At 57.4% G+C, this 16185-nt stretch overlaps 1 protein-coding gene across 1 annotated transcript; it reads left to right on the top strand.

Annotated features, from left to right (window-relative positions):
• The first annotated feature begins 5800 nt into the window (after positions 1–5800).
• LOC104261339 (cytochrome P450 1A4-like) lies at positions 5801–9687 on the top strand. Its single transcript, XM_009817323.2, has 6 exons — positions 5801–6658; positions 6888–7014; positions 7281–7370; positions 7459–7582; positions 8070–8156; positions 9381–9687. The coding sequence occupies exons 1-6, from the start codon at positions 5801–5803 to the stop codon at positions 9685–9687; spliced, it is 1593 nt and encodes a 530-aa protein (XP_009815625.2).
• The last annotated feature ends 6498 nt before the right edge of the window (positions 9688–16185 follow it).

The following is a 16185-nucleotide window of genomic DNA, read 5'->3' as shown; positions in this document are numbered from 1 at the left end:
ACACCCATCACTTAAGGGGGACCTCAGCCCCCCCGAGCCTGTAATGGCACACAGAAGACCCCAGCACCCACTGGTACAGCCATGGCTCCTGCCCAGGGGAGACGGTCTGTTTGCAACAAGGCACAGAAAACTGCAGCTCAAAAAAGCGCAGGGAGGCAGGGGGAGAGGAACAGCAACTCCTCAATGGAGCCAGCCCCATGTCCACCAAATCAGCGAGGATTTATAGCCAGGAGGCTGGATCTGCTGGGTGGCCGTGGGGGCACGGGGAGTGGGGATACCACGGGGCTGCCCTGCAGGAACACACGGCTCGTTGGGTGGGCAGGGGATGGAGGGGAGAGCCTGGTGCATGAATTTCTCCTTCAGACCCAAATATCACCTTCCCGGTCCTATACTCATGTTCAAAACCACACACACACACGCGTTGTCTCCTACCTGCAGGTCCTTGCGATAAAGAGGGCTGGTTTTACTGCTCGTGGCTCCCAGCGAAGATAGGCAGTGTCTGGCAGCTGCCTGCCCTGGGGAGCAGAAGGGATCCTCTCCTGCCGCCTGGACCTTCTTCTCCTGCCGCCTGGAAGGCCACGGCTTTATATGCGCTCGCCTCGTCGCACAGCCGGGTGCTTATCTCTGGGGGGTCACGGCACGAAAGCCCTGGGGAGTAGCTACCCATTAACAAACGGGGCAGAGCCTGGCTGGAGCCAACCCAAGAAGCCAGGGAAGGTATTTTCTCAGCTCCAACAAGTTCTGGGGGATGAATGGTGACTTCTTTACCTGCCCAGGGCACACGTCTGCCCTAGAGCCCAGGATGGGGATGCAGAAGGGGGTCCCTAGGACAGGGAGGCAGATGGGGGTCCCTAAGCCCTGGGGAGGATGGAGGACACGCTTTGGCACCGCTGCCCCGTGGGATGTGGGTGCCAGCATTTCCCCCAAAGACCTTTCCTGGGCTCGCACCAGACTGGTCCCAGCACACAGAGAGGACTGTCACCTCCATGGCCACTCTGGAGGTGCTGGGAGCTGCAGGCTCCGGCTGCTTTCATCAGCGAGGGGCTCTGTTTGCAGCAAGGCATCCGCGGCCACAGCCCTCTCCATCCCCGGGGAATCATCCGGCAGGTCCCCGTGGCCCGGGACTGGTGGTGGCAGGACCTTCTGGCCCAGCGACAGAGCTGGGCTCAGGTTAACGATTGCCCAGGTTCGCGTGAGAAGGCGGCTGGCTCGCTTCCCCCGGCTCCTCCGCGGCAAACAGGGAGTGAGGGAGAGGAGTGGCGGGGCAGAGGGGAGGAGGTGAGCCGGAGAGATAGGAGAGGTGAAAGGGGCAGCGCAGGGCAAGGCTGGGGCAGTTCATCCCTCCGAAAAAACAGCTTGCCACCCGGCAGGAGATGCGGGAGCGAGTGGGGCTGCTGCTCGAGCTGGGGCAAAATTCAGGGCTCTGGGAAGTGCAGCCGGGATGAGCTGGGAACTTTAATTAGCCGTAAGGAATGAGCCAGAGCTTTGGGGTTCGGCCCTGAGTTTCATTCAATCTTTGAAAACTACAGTGGGAATTTGGCCCAGGTAAAAGCTGAGCTAATATTTAATAAAGGCTTTCAACATCTGGTCTAATCAGGCTTATTAAGAGCAATGATGCCGTTCATTAACGCTTGGCAAGAGCAGTTACAAAACCCCGGCTGCTAATATTCATTCTGATAATTGCCAGGCACCTCACAGTCCTACCAGCCCCGGCTTCGCCAGGCGATGCCTCCCAGCGAGGAAGACGCTTGGGAACGCTTTTGGGGAGGCAGGCTGGGGTTGCACGGGAGCAGGGCAATGCGGGGCTTGCCTCGCAGGCTGGATCCGGCCATCGTCTCCCATCCCTGTGGATCCACCAGGCTCCACTGCATGGGGGTGGGCAGATTGACACCCCCCCCAGGCAGTATTTCGCACCTTGGTGCCCTGGCGCTGATGGAGAGCCCGCACCAGCCTCTCCTGATCCATCGTATCCCAAAGTGCTGGAGAAGCTGGGGAGGCTCCTGGGGCCACATCAGGAACCCCAGAGGGGTTCCCCAGGAGCCACCTGCCCCTCTTCCACCCCCCATCACCTTCCCTGTCCCCCCCCTCCAGCCTCTTCCGTGCTCGCTGCCAAGCCCTGCGAGGGCTGGGTGCCTCCTGATGAGAACAGCGTTAAGAGCTGCTGCCTTGCGTGCCAGGCAGCCTCACACCCCAAACACATCCTCACCCAGCACCCGGCTCCCACCCCGGCCACCACCCCTCGCTGAGCCCTCCGGCTCCCAGGATCTGGCCCGGGGAAGCGGGGGGACAGCCGGAGGGGCTGCTGCTGGTCCCCATCCCTTGGCAGGGCTCGCACACGCCCGCAAACACACACGGATGCACATCGCTTCCCTCCGTGGGTCACCGCGCCGGGGAGAATCCCGGCTGCGTGCCTGTGGGTTTGTTAGCGTACGGGGTCGTGCCGGCGCGCGTGTGCAAGGATGTAGGTGAGCAAGAGGACGACGGTGCCTGCAGGCGTGTGCACAGGTGGCAGAGCACACGTGTACGTGAACACATGCAAATCCATCCATGCAAGAGAATAAACGTGCTGTGCATTTGTAGGCGAGTGAGCTATTGATGCGTATATAAGAAAATACAGCGTGCTTGTGCGCGTTGGACCAGGCGCGCGGATCGGTGCGTGTGTACGTCGCGGGAGACTGGAGATGCGCGTCAGCTCTGCATGTGCAACGTGTACGTGTAGCCTGTATGTGCAGCAACACGCCTATATAGGTGCACATATGGATGGGGTGAACGCACGCACGCCAGCCTCACGCGCGACAGGAGGGACGCGGGTTCGCCGGGAGCTGCGGGCGTGGGTGCCTGCGCGTGTTTTACGAGGTGCCGCGGTGCGTGCGAGCGTGCGTGGAGACATCTCCGCCTGGGGTTTATGGACACGTCGACGTGTCCCGCGTGGTCCGTGTGTCCCGAGCAGACCCCTCCCGAGCCGTGGGGAAAGGCAGTGTGTGTGGGGGGCATTTGCACGGCGTGTCCCCTGGGGACGGACAGCCCTACCTGGGACAGTTGGAGCAACCGGGGCCACCGTTCAGTGTCCCCTGGACCCCAAAGGGGACATTCGCGGTGGCATGACTGAGACCCCCCCTTTGCACCGTGGGAAACCACCCTCTTCCCCCTTCCCAGTGGTGGGAGAGGGCTGGATACTGCCAAGGGGGACACGCATGGCGGGGGGGGGCTGCTGTCCCCTTGCAGGTGATGGCAGCATCCCGTAGCAGAGGGGACCAAGCCGATGGTGTACCCGGTGCTGGGGACCCCCCCGCACCCAGCCAGCCGGGGGGGGGTCTAATCCTGAGCTGCTCCGGCACCGCCTTGACCCTGGGCCAAGCTCCTGGACGTGGGGCCACCGCCCTGGTCCTTTAAAAGGCATTTCCCCCCCCACCCACCCATAGCGTGACTGCGAGTGACCGGGGCGGCCCTCCCGGGTCTGGCCGGAGCCCCTTCGCACGCGATGTCCCCAAGGCCACCTCTGGGACCCCCACCGACGGGGCGGGACCCCCCCCGGCCCCTCTCCCATCCCGCTGGGGACTGGCTGGGGACAGGGGTGCGGGTGGAGAGGGGGAGAACTGGGGTGCGGGCTGGTCCCCCTTGTCCTCCCTGAAGGACAGGTCCTGGCGTGTCACCCCACGGGGACAGAGGATGGGGGGGCTGGAGCTGCAAACTCTGCCTGAGACCCCCCCTTGGTCCGCTGGGCATCCCCCCCGACGTGCCCCCCATCTCCGGCTGCACCCCCTGCCCCATCCCCACGCCACCTCGCCCCCCCCGGGCCGCTCTGTCCCCGGGGGACGGGAGGTGACAGAGGGCACTGTCGCTTCTCACGCGAACCTGGACAATCTTTAACCGGGAGCGGGGCACCGAGGGCCGTGACCCCCGGGGCTGCTCTGCCGCCCCCTCCCTGTCGGGGACCCGACCCGAGGTGTGGGCCAGCAGAGCGGCCCCGCAGCGTGGGGGGGACACACACACGGACCCGGTGAACACCCCCCCCCCCCCCCCGCGGCTCTCCTCCCTCTGCTTTACCGGGGAGCACCGGCGGCGGGACGGGCAAACCCCCCCCGACGGCCGGCGGGACGCGGAGGGGGCAATCGCGGTGGGGAGGGGGAGGGTGGTCCACGCTCCTCCCTGCGTGTTCGCGGAGCCCCGTGGGGGGGTGAATCCCCCCTCCTGCCCGGCACCGCGCGCACCGGGGCTCTTTTCCCACGCTGCCGCTCGCCCCGCGGCACCGGGGACATCCCGGGGCTGCGGGCACCGGCGGGCGGGGGGCTGCGTGGGGCCGGGTGCCCGCAGCGAGGGCTGCGGGGGGTGTGTGTGTGTGTGTGTGTGGAGCAGCGGAGCCGGGGCGCTGCCTGGGGGGGCCCGGGGGGGAACGGGGGCTCGGGACCGGCGCCTTTAAGATCCTGCCGGTAGCGTGACTGGAGTGACCGGGGCGGCGCGGGTTGCCCAAACATCCCGCCCGCTTCGCACGCGATGCCCCCCCCCCCCCCCCCCCCCCACGGTCTGGAACCCACGAGCGGCACCGGCACCCCCCGACCGACCCGTCGGGACCCCCCCGCCCCTCTTCACCCGCCGCTTTGCAGCCTCCCCACGGGGGACACTCGGGGCTCCCACACCCCACGCGTGGGGGGGGGGGGTTCGCGGTCCCTCTCCTGTCACCGCGGGGAGGAGGGTGTGGGGGGGTCCGGGTGAGTTATTTAGGAGTTTGGACGCACGTCAGCTTTGATTAGGCTTCGGTCACGCGACGGGAGATTGCCGGGCCAATCAGAGCGAGCGGCGATGCATATAAAGCAGGAGCGAAGGGCGAGCGGGGTACCTGCCGGGAGGATCGGGCCCCCAGGCGCACCGCTCCGGAGGTGAGTACCCTCGGGGCTGCCCTCCTCCTGATGGAGAGGTGTGGGGGGACCCCCGAGGGATGGAAAGCCGGGGGGTGCCCTGCTGCAGGGTGTCCCCCCTCTCTGGCTCCCCAAATCTCCCGTAGCATCCTTCCCGGAGCTGTCGGAAGGGGGTCCTGGGGGAGCCGGGGGTGCTGGGGGTAATCCTTGCCCCACGGCCCCTCTCGCCCTGGGGTGGCCACAATCCACAGCTGTGGGCTGGGAGGGGGGTCCCAGCCAGGCTGCACCCACTGGGGTGTAGGTGTCCCAGCAGCCCCCCCAGACTCTTCACCCCATGGGACCTGGGTGTCCCATGGAGGGGCGCAGCACCTTGCCAAACCTGAGAGGAGGTGAGATTTCACACCCAGCCTCTTCCTACCGCTGGCTCGGGGTTTTCTGAGGGATTTCTGATGGAGCTGGGAGCCGGGTGCCCACAGCCTGCCAGCCCCACGCTACAGCCACGGCGAGCTTCCGTGGCCGTTGATCTTCAGGAGGGTTCGTGGCAATGCTGCATGCAGTCTGCTGGCGAGCAGTGGCCCAGCGCGAGCCACCAGATGACTCAAATGGGGCGGATTCAGCTCTCCTATAGTCAGGCACTCTGGAAAAGACTTTGCAGTATGAAAGAGAGGTCCAGTAGTTGAGAGAGCACGTTTCCTACCCTGGCATACAGTGAAAAAGCCATGGGAACTGTTCCTTTCACTCCTGCCTAGCAAAAAGAAACTGCTTTTTCTTAAAAGCAATTTCTCAAAGCGCAGAAAACCAATGCAGCTCTGGATCAGAAGTTAAGCCCAGCTTTCCTGCCTGCAGTCCGGTGTGGTTGCTACTAAAAGCATCTCAAACTACAGGTGCTGCAAGGACCTTCCCTCCTTCATAAAGTCTCTTTGGTTTATTACTAAGGTTTCCGCATGCCGGCAGCGATGGAGGCTGCGATGTGGCTGGTGGGAAGCCAAGGCGTTGTCTCGGCCACCGGGGTCTTCCTCGCGGCTGCCACCTTCTGCCTGGTCTTCCTGCTCATCCAGTCCCTCCGGCAGCACGTGCCCACGGGGCTGAAGAGCCCCCCAGGACCCAGAGGCTTCCCCATCCTCGGCAACGCGCTGGAGCTGAGGAAGGACCCGCACCTGGTCCTGACCAGGCTGAGTCAGACGTACGGGGACGTGATGGAGGTGAGGATCGGCACGCGGCCCGTCCTGGTGCTGAGCGGGCTGGACACCATCAAGCAAGCCCTGGTGAAGCAAGGAGAAGACTTCATGGGGCGCCCTGACCTCTACAGCTTCCGCCACGTTGCAGATGGCCAGAGCCTGGCCTTCAGCCCCGACGCAGGGGAGGTGTGGAAAGCCCGCAGAAAGCTGGCCCAGAACGCCCTGAAGACCTTCTCCGTCGCCCCCAGCCCCACCTCCTCTTCCACCTGCCTCCTGGAGGAGCACGTCTCCAGGGAGGCTGACTACCTGGTCACCAAGTTCCTGCAGCTGATGGAGGAGGAGAAGAGCTTTGACCTGACCCGGTACCTGGTGGTCTCCGTGGCCAACGTCATCTGTGCCATGTGCTTTGGCAAGCGCTATGACCACAACGACCAAGAGCTGCTCAGCTTGATGAACCTCAGCAACGAATTTGGCGAGGTGGCTGCTGCTGGCAACCCCGCTGACTTCATCCCCGTGCTCCAGTATCTTCCCAGCCGCACCATGCATCTCTTTAAGGACATCAACAGACGTTTCAACTTCTTCGTGAAAAAAATTGTCCAGGAGCATTACACCAGCTTTGATAAGGTAAGAGCTTGGATGCTCTTGGATGTGGGTGGGGATGCCTACAACTGGCTGCCTGCCTGGCAATGGGGGGTAGAGGACACTCCTTTGTCACCCCACCTCTGCCCAGGAAAGCTCCTTGGAGCTTTCAAACCTGCAGTTAATCCCCTCAGGAGGATTAATGGCTGGGGAAGGAGGTGTTTGCCCAGCCCTGGGTGTCCATGATGTCCCTGACCCACCGGCTCTTCCCCAGGAGCACATCCGGGACATCACAGACTCGCTGATCGAGCATTGCCAGGAGAAGAGCGTAGGGGAAGATGCCCACATGCCGCTCTCCAATGAGAAGATCATCAGCATCGTCAACGACCTCTTTGGGGCAGGTCAGAACACTTCTGAGGGTAAAGCCTGTCTGCTGGGAGGCTGGGTGGGGGAAGCGGGGCTGTTGGGGTGAGACCTTGGCCATGCTTGGGTGTTCGGAGCTGCTGCTGGGCTCATGGGTGCCCTTCTGAGTGGTGAGCAGAGCAGATGGCTCTTCAGTGACAGCTGATGGGGAACTGCTCCATGGCAAACGTCTGGAGCAACAGGGTCTGTAAATACCTGGTCGCCTGTCTTTTGGTAACTGAATGCCTTTTTCATGTTCATCCAGGCTTTGACACTGTGACAACTGCCTTATCCTGGAGCCTCATGTACGTCGCCTTGTACCCCGATATCCAGAAGAAGATCCAGGAAGAACTAGGTGAGTCCATGAACCTGCTTCCTCTGGGACCAAAACCTCTCTGGCGAAGGCTGACCCCAACCTACTCCCTCCTCTCGACCTCCCCCAGACCAGACCATCGGCCGGGAGAGGAGACCGAGGCTGTCGGACCAAGGCACGCTGCCCTACACAGAAGCCTTTATCCTGGAGACGTTCAGGCACTCCTCCTTCCTGCCCTTCACCATCCCGCACAGGTATGGGCTGGAGCAGCTAACACGTTATTTGGGGTGGTTTTTTGGAGTCGTTTTCTGGGAGGTGCCTTTTAGGCAGATAATTGCCTGGGAATTGATCCCTGCTATGGGGAAATATTCCGGTGCACAGCCTGAATTACTCATGTTAAAGCTCCCCAGTTTGCAGCCCTCCTGGGGTTGAATCCTTCACTCTGAGGGCGGTTTCACCCCAGACTCTTCGGTAGTGGAGGGATGGTGGGTCATGGCTAACACCCCTGGGTTTATATTTCCCCTTGCCTTGGGAGAAACCATATCACAACTCATCCAGCTTCCTGAAACTGGAATCTTTCCGCTTGAGGAAAAGCATTAACCAAGACTATTTAGTCTCCCAAATACAAATTGGGGTATTTCCTAGCCAGTCCTAAGATAGGGCATTGAAAATGAAACACCTCTAGGACACGAAGCTGCGGGTCTCCTCTTAACTTCTCCCCTCCACCCATATTTCTTTCAGTACGACAAAAGCGACGGTGTTGAACGGCTATTACATCCCCAAGGATACCTGCGTGTTTATCAACCAGTGGCAAGTGAATCACGATGAGTGAGTATACCAAATCCCCGTGCTTATCCAGGCTGCCATGGCTTTGCTTGGCATTAAGATCCTTTAGAGCAACGTCCCAAAAGCCGAATGGGTCGTGAGGGCAGGAAAAGACAGATTGGACCAAAAATTGTGTGGGTTTGACGCTGAGCCCGGTCTTGACTCTCCTGGGCGTGGAGCTGCTCTGGGTTGACTTGGTCACCGCTTCAGCAACTCCCCAACACCAGAGCTTACCCAATTTATGCGCAGTAGTGTGGCGATGTCCTCAACACCCCGCACTTGCCATGTACGTGCGAGGGTTGGCAGCTCGGGCTGCTGAATAATCAGGAATCGGTAGATCCTCCTGCCAAGCAGCCCTTGTGATCCGGGTTGATGGCTCTGGATGTGCTCGACAGGAACCGCCTGATTCCCTCTTTCAGGGAGAAAAATGTCCTGACGTGACTCTCATTAAATTCAATAGTCTCGTGTCGTTATTGCTGATCATCAGCTTTGGTGAATGAAAGGGGATCTGGAAACCAAAGCCCCATCTTACCCCTCCACTGCTCTCCAGCAGAGATCCTCCTGCGGGGAGTCAGTCGGCTAAGGTTGACACAGAAAGTGGTTCCCAGATCAGGTATTTTGGATCAGAAGCTCAAGACCTTTGTATCCAAATAGCCCAGCAGTGCAGAAATATTGCAATATTCCTTCTGCTACTGCGTATGCTGGTGAGCGTTGCAATGGGAACACTGTCGTTAGGGCCGGAGAGGATTCCCTATATCCAAGGAGAAATTCTCAGCTAAGGCACTGGAAAATCCCATGTGGCACCTCCCAGCAGCCAGGCTGGGAAGTTTTTCTGGGAGGATTCAAGGTGGGAAAACCCTCAGGTCTCCATTCTTCCTTCTTAAGAGGTGCTGACTGATTTCTCTGCACTGATTTTTTTTTATTTATTTCTTTTTCTCCTTTTGGCTGAAACTGCAGGACTTCTTCTAGCTATTGCATGCTGAATTAAAACCCATCCCCGGTATCTGCACAGCCAAACACAATCTGAGTTTGAAATAGAGATTTCAATAGACTGAACTGATGGGGTCTGACACGCAGTTGGCATTTTAGATCAGGGATAGAGGTTGCCGAAGTTTTGGGGCGGTGAAATGAGAAAGCATTGCGATGCTTCTCTCTGCGAGGAGGTTTTTTGACCCCATCGCAATGGGTGAAAACAGTTTCCTCAGTTGTGTCTCCTTTCTGCTCCAGGAAGCTTTGGAAGGACCCCTCAACCTTCAACCCCGAGCGGTTCCTCAATGCTGCGAGGACCAAAATAAGCAGGATGGAGAGCAACAAAGTGATGACTTTTGGTTTGGGGAAGAGGCGATGCATCGGGGAGTCCATCGGCCGGTGGGAGGTCTTCCTCTTCTTGGCCACCATGCTGCAGCAGCTGGAGTTCAGCCTCCATCCCGGGGAGGAGGTGGACATCACTCCTCAGTACGGATTGACAATGAAATACAAGAAATGCGAGCGCTTCCAGATTAAGAAGCGTTTCCCCACGAAGAGCTCTCCGTAAGCTGCGGGAGAAAGCATCGCTTTGCAGAAGAAAGCCAACCCTTGGAGTGGGACACTCAGCCTGCTTTTGCTAATGCTCTCTAGAAGCCGATACGGCCCCTCGCTGTGTTGCTTCACTGGAGGCTTGTTCATCTCTGGTGTGAACGGGAGCGGGGAGGGATAAAGCCGGCTTTGTCGGGCTCCTCGCAGCTCCCCTAGCCAGCTCCATCGCTCTTGCCTGCAGAAAAGCTCACCAGAGGTCCAGCCCGCTCATCCCTCTTGGGGAGGTCCACGGGGACCGGTGGGGAGGAGGGTGCTTTGGGCCGGGAGAAGCCGTGTGGGATGTCGGTAGGGGTGTTCTTGCCCTGCCTGATGCCGCAGGCGGAGCCGGAGCCGCCACGGGCAACTCCCTTCATCCACCAAATGGGAATAAACCTGCAGGTTCCTCCCCGAGAAACCCGGCCAGCCTTTTCCCACGGGGTGAGAGTCTTTCAAGCTGGTTTGGCAGAGCCGTTCGCAAAGCCTTCGGCTCCTCGTGCCGACGGGAACGGGCTCTCCCCGCTGCTCCAGCCGCCTGCTGAAGGGCTCTCGAGGCCAGACCTATTCTTGCCCGTTCTGGGCGCGCACTTGCACAGCTAAATTCCCTGACTATAAACTGATGAAACGAATCCTGAGCGTTTCTACCAATCCTTAGTGACAGCCTGCTAGAGAAAAATGTATATATATTGCCATAAGCAGTGCCGTTCACAAATTGAGATATTATTAGCTAACCTCCTAAGAAGCCTCCTGGAAAATATCAAAGGACTGAGGATAAGGGACAAGAAGCCGTAAGAGGCACAGCGGAACACTTCTGGCTTTCAGACTACGTGTTTGTTGCTTTTTGTAACTACTATTTTTTAACAAGCGATAGATTTTTACGTTCAGACTAGTAAAAGGAGCAAGGGTTTGAGAACTGCAGGAGATGCACTGCCTTATGTTGCAGTCGGCTTTAGCCAGCGCGAAGGTGAGTTCTCATGGCAAAGGGAGCAGCGATTCCTGCTTGTTCGTCTCCGTATGGAATGCATCCATACACCGGGATATAAACTGCACGGTATTTCTAACCCAATAAATACTTATATGGAAGTTTCTTAAGTTTCTTGCTGGTTTTATTCCACTGGGAAAATATTTTTTGGGGGAAAAAACCTACCCCACACCTGTTTTTCATCCTTAAGGATGTTGGGATCTGGATTTTTCCTATGGGGAGATGAGCTGGGTGTTCCTTTACTGTTGGGGCTGTGATACCAGTGGCATTCGAGGGAGGTTTTAGTCTTCACGGGTGCCGGCTCTGGTCCTCTCCCTGTGTATATAGAGAAGCTAAAGCCTCAGCTGAGATTTGTGGAGAGGTGACGCCAAGCTCTGGCTCAGTTCAGGATTTCACTAAAAATCAGGACTAGCCCTTCTGTCCCTGGAAAAAAAAAAAAAAGGATCAAAAGCTTGAAAACAGCCTTTCGCATCCCGCAGGGAGACGGTCCACGGAGGGATGCTTTGGGCCATCGCCTGCTCCCCATCTCAGGGCACGATTATTTCCCAGGCTTTGCATAACTTCCCTTAAAAAAGGCAATAAACATGGCATAGCCATGCAAATAATAAAGGACTTTGTGGAAAAGGGGGGTCTGTGCACACCTGAAGTGGCATCCCAGCAGGGACCAGCCCTCCGGGGTTTCCAGCTCGGCGGGGTAGGAAACCGTTCTTGCCCCACAGGCACATTTTCATGGGGCACAAATATTTCGCCAAGCCCTGAAATGGGGGTGTAACGTCAGGAATCTTGGCAAAATTCGGTCTTCTGCTGAAAAGTGTGCTCCTCCCCAAATCCCTGCCCCGGGATGCTCTGTGGCGTGAGCGACTCTGGCCCCACAGAGGGATAAAATCAAAATAAGTGCAGGCAGGTTAATATTTCACTCCATCCGTCACTGGGACATAAAGGACAGCTGAATAATTCAGTGGCTTTTTTAATGGTGCCACCAGTTGTGCCATGGAGTTATTTTTAATTTTTTCTTCCCCCCGCCACGACCTCGCTCACCTTCGCGTTATTGTCGCCGGCCGCTATCGTAATGGTTTTGTTTTTAATTAGCGTCCCCCGCACAGCCGTTTAGCTCGGGAAGGTCAGCGGGCGCACGGATCCAGCACCCACCCGCTCCTTCCTCCAAGTAAGGAGGAAAACAGCCGCCGGCTTCAGGGGGGAAAAAGCTGATTTTAATGGAGCCAAGGAGAAAGCAGGAGATGAGAGATGAATGTGTCCGTGCCTCTGCCGGTGAGTTGGAGGGAGGTGATGGAGGGGTGATGGAGGTGATGGAGGGGTAATGGAGGTGTGATGGAGGTGATGGAGGTGTGATGGAGGTGATGGAGTATGATGGAGGTGATGGAGGTGTGATGGAGGTCTGATGGAGGTTGATGGAGGTGATGGAGGCGACAGAGGTGAGATGACGGTGACAGAGGTGTGACAGAGGTGATGGAGGTGAGATGAAGGTGATGGAGCTGTGCTGGAGGCGAGATGGAGGTGATGGAGTGTGATGGAGGTGATGGAGGTGAGATGCAGGTGATGGAGGTGAGATGGAGGCGACAGAGGTGAGATGAAGGTGATGGAGGTGTGATGGAGGTGTGAGGAAGGTGATGGAGGTGTGACAGAGGTGATGGAGGTGTGATGGAGGTGATGGAGGTGAGATGAAGGTGATGGAGGTGTGATGGGGGTGATAGAGGTGTGGCGGAGGTGAGATGAAGGTGATGGAGATGTGATGGAGGTGATGAAGGTGTGAGGAAGGTGATGGAGGTGATAGAGGTGTGATGGAGGGGATGGAGGTGTGACAGAGGTGATGGAGGTATGATGGAGGGGTGATGGAGGTGTGATGGAGGTGATGGAGGTGAGATGGAGGTGAGATGAAGGTCATGGAGATGTGACGGAGGTGATGAAGGTGTGAGGAAGGTGATGGAGGTGTGATGGAGGTGTGACAGAGGTGATGGAGGTGATGGAGGTGTGATGGAGGTGATAGAGGTGTGACAGAGATGAGATGAAGGTGATGGAGATGTGACGGAAGTGATGAAGGTGTGAGGAAGGCGATGGTGGTGTGATGGAGGTGATGGTGGTGTGACAGAGGTGATGGAGGGGTGATGGAGGTGTGACGGAGGTGATGGAGGGGTGATGGCGGGGTGATGGAGGTGTGACGGAGGTGATGGAGGGGTGATGGAGGGGTGATGGAGGGGTGATGGAGGTGATGGAGGGGTGATGGAGGTGTGACGGAGGTGATGGAGGGGTGATGGAGGGGTGATGGAGGTGTGACGGAGGTGATGGAGGGGTGATGGAGGGGTGATGGAGGTGTGACGGAGGTGATGGAGGGGTGATGGAGGGGTGATGGAGGTGTGATGGAGGTGATGGAGGGGTGATAGAAGGGTGACAGAGGTGATGGAGGGGTGATGGAGGTGTGATGGAGGTGCTGGAGGTGAGACGAAGGTGATGGAGAGGTGATGGAGAGGTGACGGAGGTGATGGTGTGACAGATGTGATGGAGGTGTGACAGATGTGATGGAGGTGTGACAGAGGTGATGGAGGTGAGATGAAGGTGATGGAGATGTGACGGAGGTGATGAAGGTGTGAGGAAGGTGATGGAGGGGCGATGGAGGTCACAGAGGGGGTGCAGGTGTGACAGAGGTGATGGAGGGGTGATGGAGGTGATGGAGGTGGAGGCGATGAGGGTGGGATGGAGGTGACGGCTTCGTGATGGCGGACGCGTGACAGCGGCGACGGAGGGGTGGCAGGGGTCACAGAGGCGATGGCGGTGTGCTGGCGGCCATGGAGGTGAGGGAGGATGTGTGGCAGCGGTGACGGGAGTCGGAGGCGATGGCATTGCGGCGGACATGTAACAGCGGTCGTGCAAGTGATGGAGGAGGGACGGAGGGGACGGGTGTGCGATGGCGGAGGTGTGACAGAGGCCACAGAGGTGATGGAGGGGCACTGCGGTGGCATCACGGCAGGCCCGTACCGCGCATGCGCGCGGCGGTGCTCGGCGCTGCACATGGGGGGGGGGGTGAGCCGGGTTTCCCCCGCGCATGCGTAGAGCGCCGCCGGCATCGCCCGCCGCTCCGGAGCGCTGCGTTAGTGCGCATGCGCCAATCGTCAACTCCTCCGCGCCTCTCTATGGTCGCCCGCCGGTGGCTTGAGCGCCGCTGCCGGGCGGGGCAGGAAGTGACGGAAGCGCCGAGCGTCGCCGAGGCGGAGGGGCCGCGGGTGAGGCGGGGAGCGAGCGGCGGGTGCAGGTGAGGCGGGGCACCCCCCCCCCGTCCCCGTCCCCTTGCCCCGGGGGGCCGCGGGAGCGGGCCGGGGCCTCACCTGGCCCTCCTGTGAGGCGCGGCCGTGGCGCCAGGCCCTGCCCGGGGCCGTGGTGGGGAGGCCGGGGCCGGGGGAGCGGCTGGGGGGGGGGAAGGCCTGGGCTCCAGGCCTCAGCAGGCCGCTTCTTCCTGGGGTCCTCGCAGAGGCGGGCTGTGGGGGCCCTGTGTTTACCCGTGGGGGGCCTAGGTTATCCTGTGGGGATCGGGTTGGAGGCGGCCCACCCTGAGCCAGCTCGGGGAGACGAGCTCTGCTGGGAGCGTATATCCCATGCCAGCTTGTCTCTCAGGTACAGAGCGGGTAGGCTCGGTGGCTGCTTTCCTCGTAGATGAGTGAAACCACCACCGTGCTAACTCATCTTTCAGGTAGGGAGAACATGCATAGTGGCATCTTTCTTCTGAAGCAGCAGTGCCTGGCGTGCAAAGCTATGAGCTCATCACATGCTAAGTTGTCGCTTACAAGCTCTGTTTAATAAGTCCTGCATGCATGTTTGAGTAAGCTGGGTGACTTTTAAAGCTTGCAGGAATGTCAGGGATATTACTAATATACACTTGAAATAAGAGATGTGGGGGAATATAAGATATCTGCGAGTTGTATGACAAAAACCCGGAATCTAAGAATATTAGGCAGGAGGTTTGACTTTCCAGGTGTATGTAAACAAACGAGTGTGCTCATGTTTCTCACATGTGATGAAGTAAATCATTCACCACATGTGTAGTTCATTCCTCCTTCTAAATGATTTGCACACAAAGTAGTAGAATGAGATCCTTTGAGATGAGGAGTTTCCCTCGCTTTGGTTTGTGTTTGCACGCAAACGTAGATTTTTATGGGGTTTTTTCTTGGTTAAAGGAGGCTCTTATTTTTGAAAAGGATCCTTGTAAGATGCTGATCTGTGCTGAACTCTCTTCCTTGTTTTCAAAAAGAGATACAAAAAGCAGGAAAGGGAATGAAATTTTAGTTTTACTGCAAATACTCAGGGATGTGTTATCGGTGTTTTGAAAGTGCTTTTTATCAGCTGTCATCTTGGAATCCAGACATTGTTACCATGGGTTAATATAAATACACAGAAAGAGGAAAGAGAGGAGGCTGTTCCTGACAAATTTATGGCTTAGTGACCAAATTCAGCATTTGCTTCCCTTTGAAGCATCCCCGGTTTTCAGTTCCTTGAAAGTTGGGGGAAGCGACTTAGTTCTGGTAGCATGCATGCAGCCTAGTTATTTCCAGGCTTTTTTTCCTTGCATCTTTTTCCGAGAAGCTCAGGACAGGAAGGGCTTGACGAGAATTAAAATGACTCTCACAGAAATGTGGTTTATATAGCGACGTTAATCTTCCTGGGTTATCTCCTGTGCTTTCTGCCTTCTCCCTCTTACTGTTGATTACAGCGTGAAAGGCAAATACATACGGTAGTCATTTTCATTTGTGAGCTTGTCAGCTCTTTTGCGCTACCGTGATGCTAGTGAGCCTGTCATCTTCCTGTGTTCTTTGTCTGGAGGAAGAAATCTCAGATCAAAAGATGTGCTTAGCCGCTTCAAAGTGTGTTGATACAAGTTCAGTCAAGCATCAAAACTGAGGGAATTACGTGGGACTGAACATCGAACTGAACAAAGTGCAATTTTCCCCCTGTATTCTGGTAGAACTCGGTGCTGGAAAGGAGTGCAACATTCTTTTTTCATTTATCTAATTGTGGCAGTAATAATACTCCTGGCTCTGGAGAGCACAAAGACTTTTGTCCTGGACTCCAGTGTTGTTTCCCACCCCACTGTACCCGTATGTGTTTGTTCCCTTAAAGTTGTTGGTTTTAATTTGTATGTGCAGAGATCAATCTTCAAACCACTGGGGATTCACAAAAGCTGTTCTGCCCCACTGTTCATATGCCATAATTTTGAAAAGGGAAGTAAAGATAAATTCGCTGTTTGAAATTACAGGGAGAACGTCTGCAAACAGAACTAATTCCTAAATATTGCTGTTGGAAGCTGTTAGTCTTGAATTCAGTTAGAAAATTATTTGCTTGATGATGCCAACAGTGGTCTGCGTTACAAACAATCGTATAGGCAAAGCCATGTCCCGGGATTTATACGCTCGCTGTCTGTATGGATGTTATTTCCACCCCACAAAGAGAGAAGCTGACAAAGCCGGAGCCAGGGTTCCGGGCCGGGGGACGCTG

This window comes from Gavia stellata, chromosome 13, assembly GCF_030936135.1.
Source record: "Gavia stellata isolate bGavSte3 chromosome 13, bGavSte3.hap2, whole genome shotgun sequence".
NCBI lineage: Eukaryota > Metazoa > Chordata > Aves > Gaviiformes > Gaviidae > Gavia > Gavia stellata.
The sequence above is the reverse complement of the archived record's forward strand: the minus strand, read 5'-3'. Positions and strand labels throughout refer to the sequence as shown.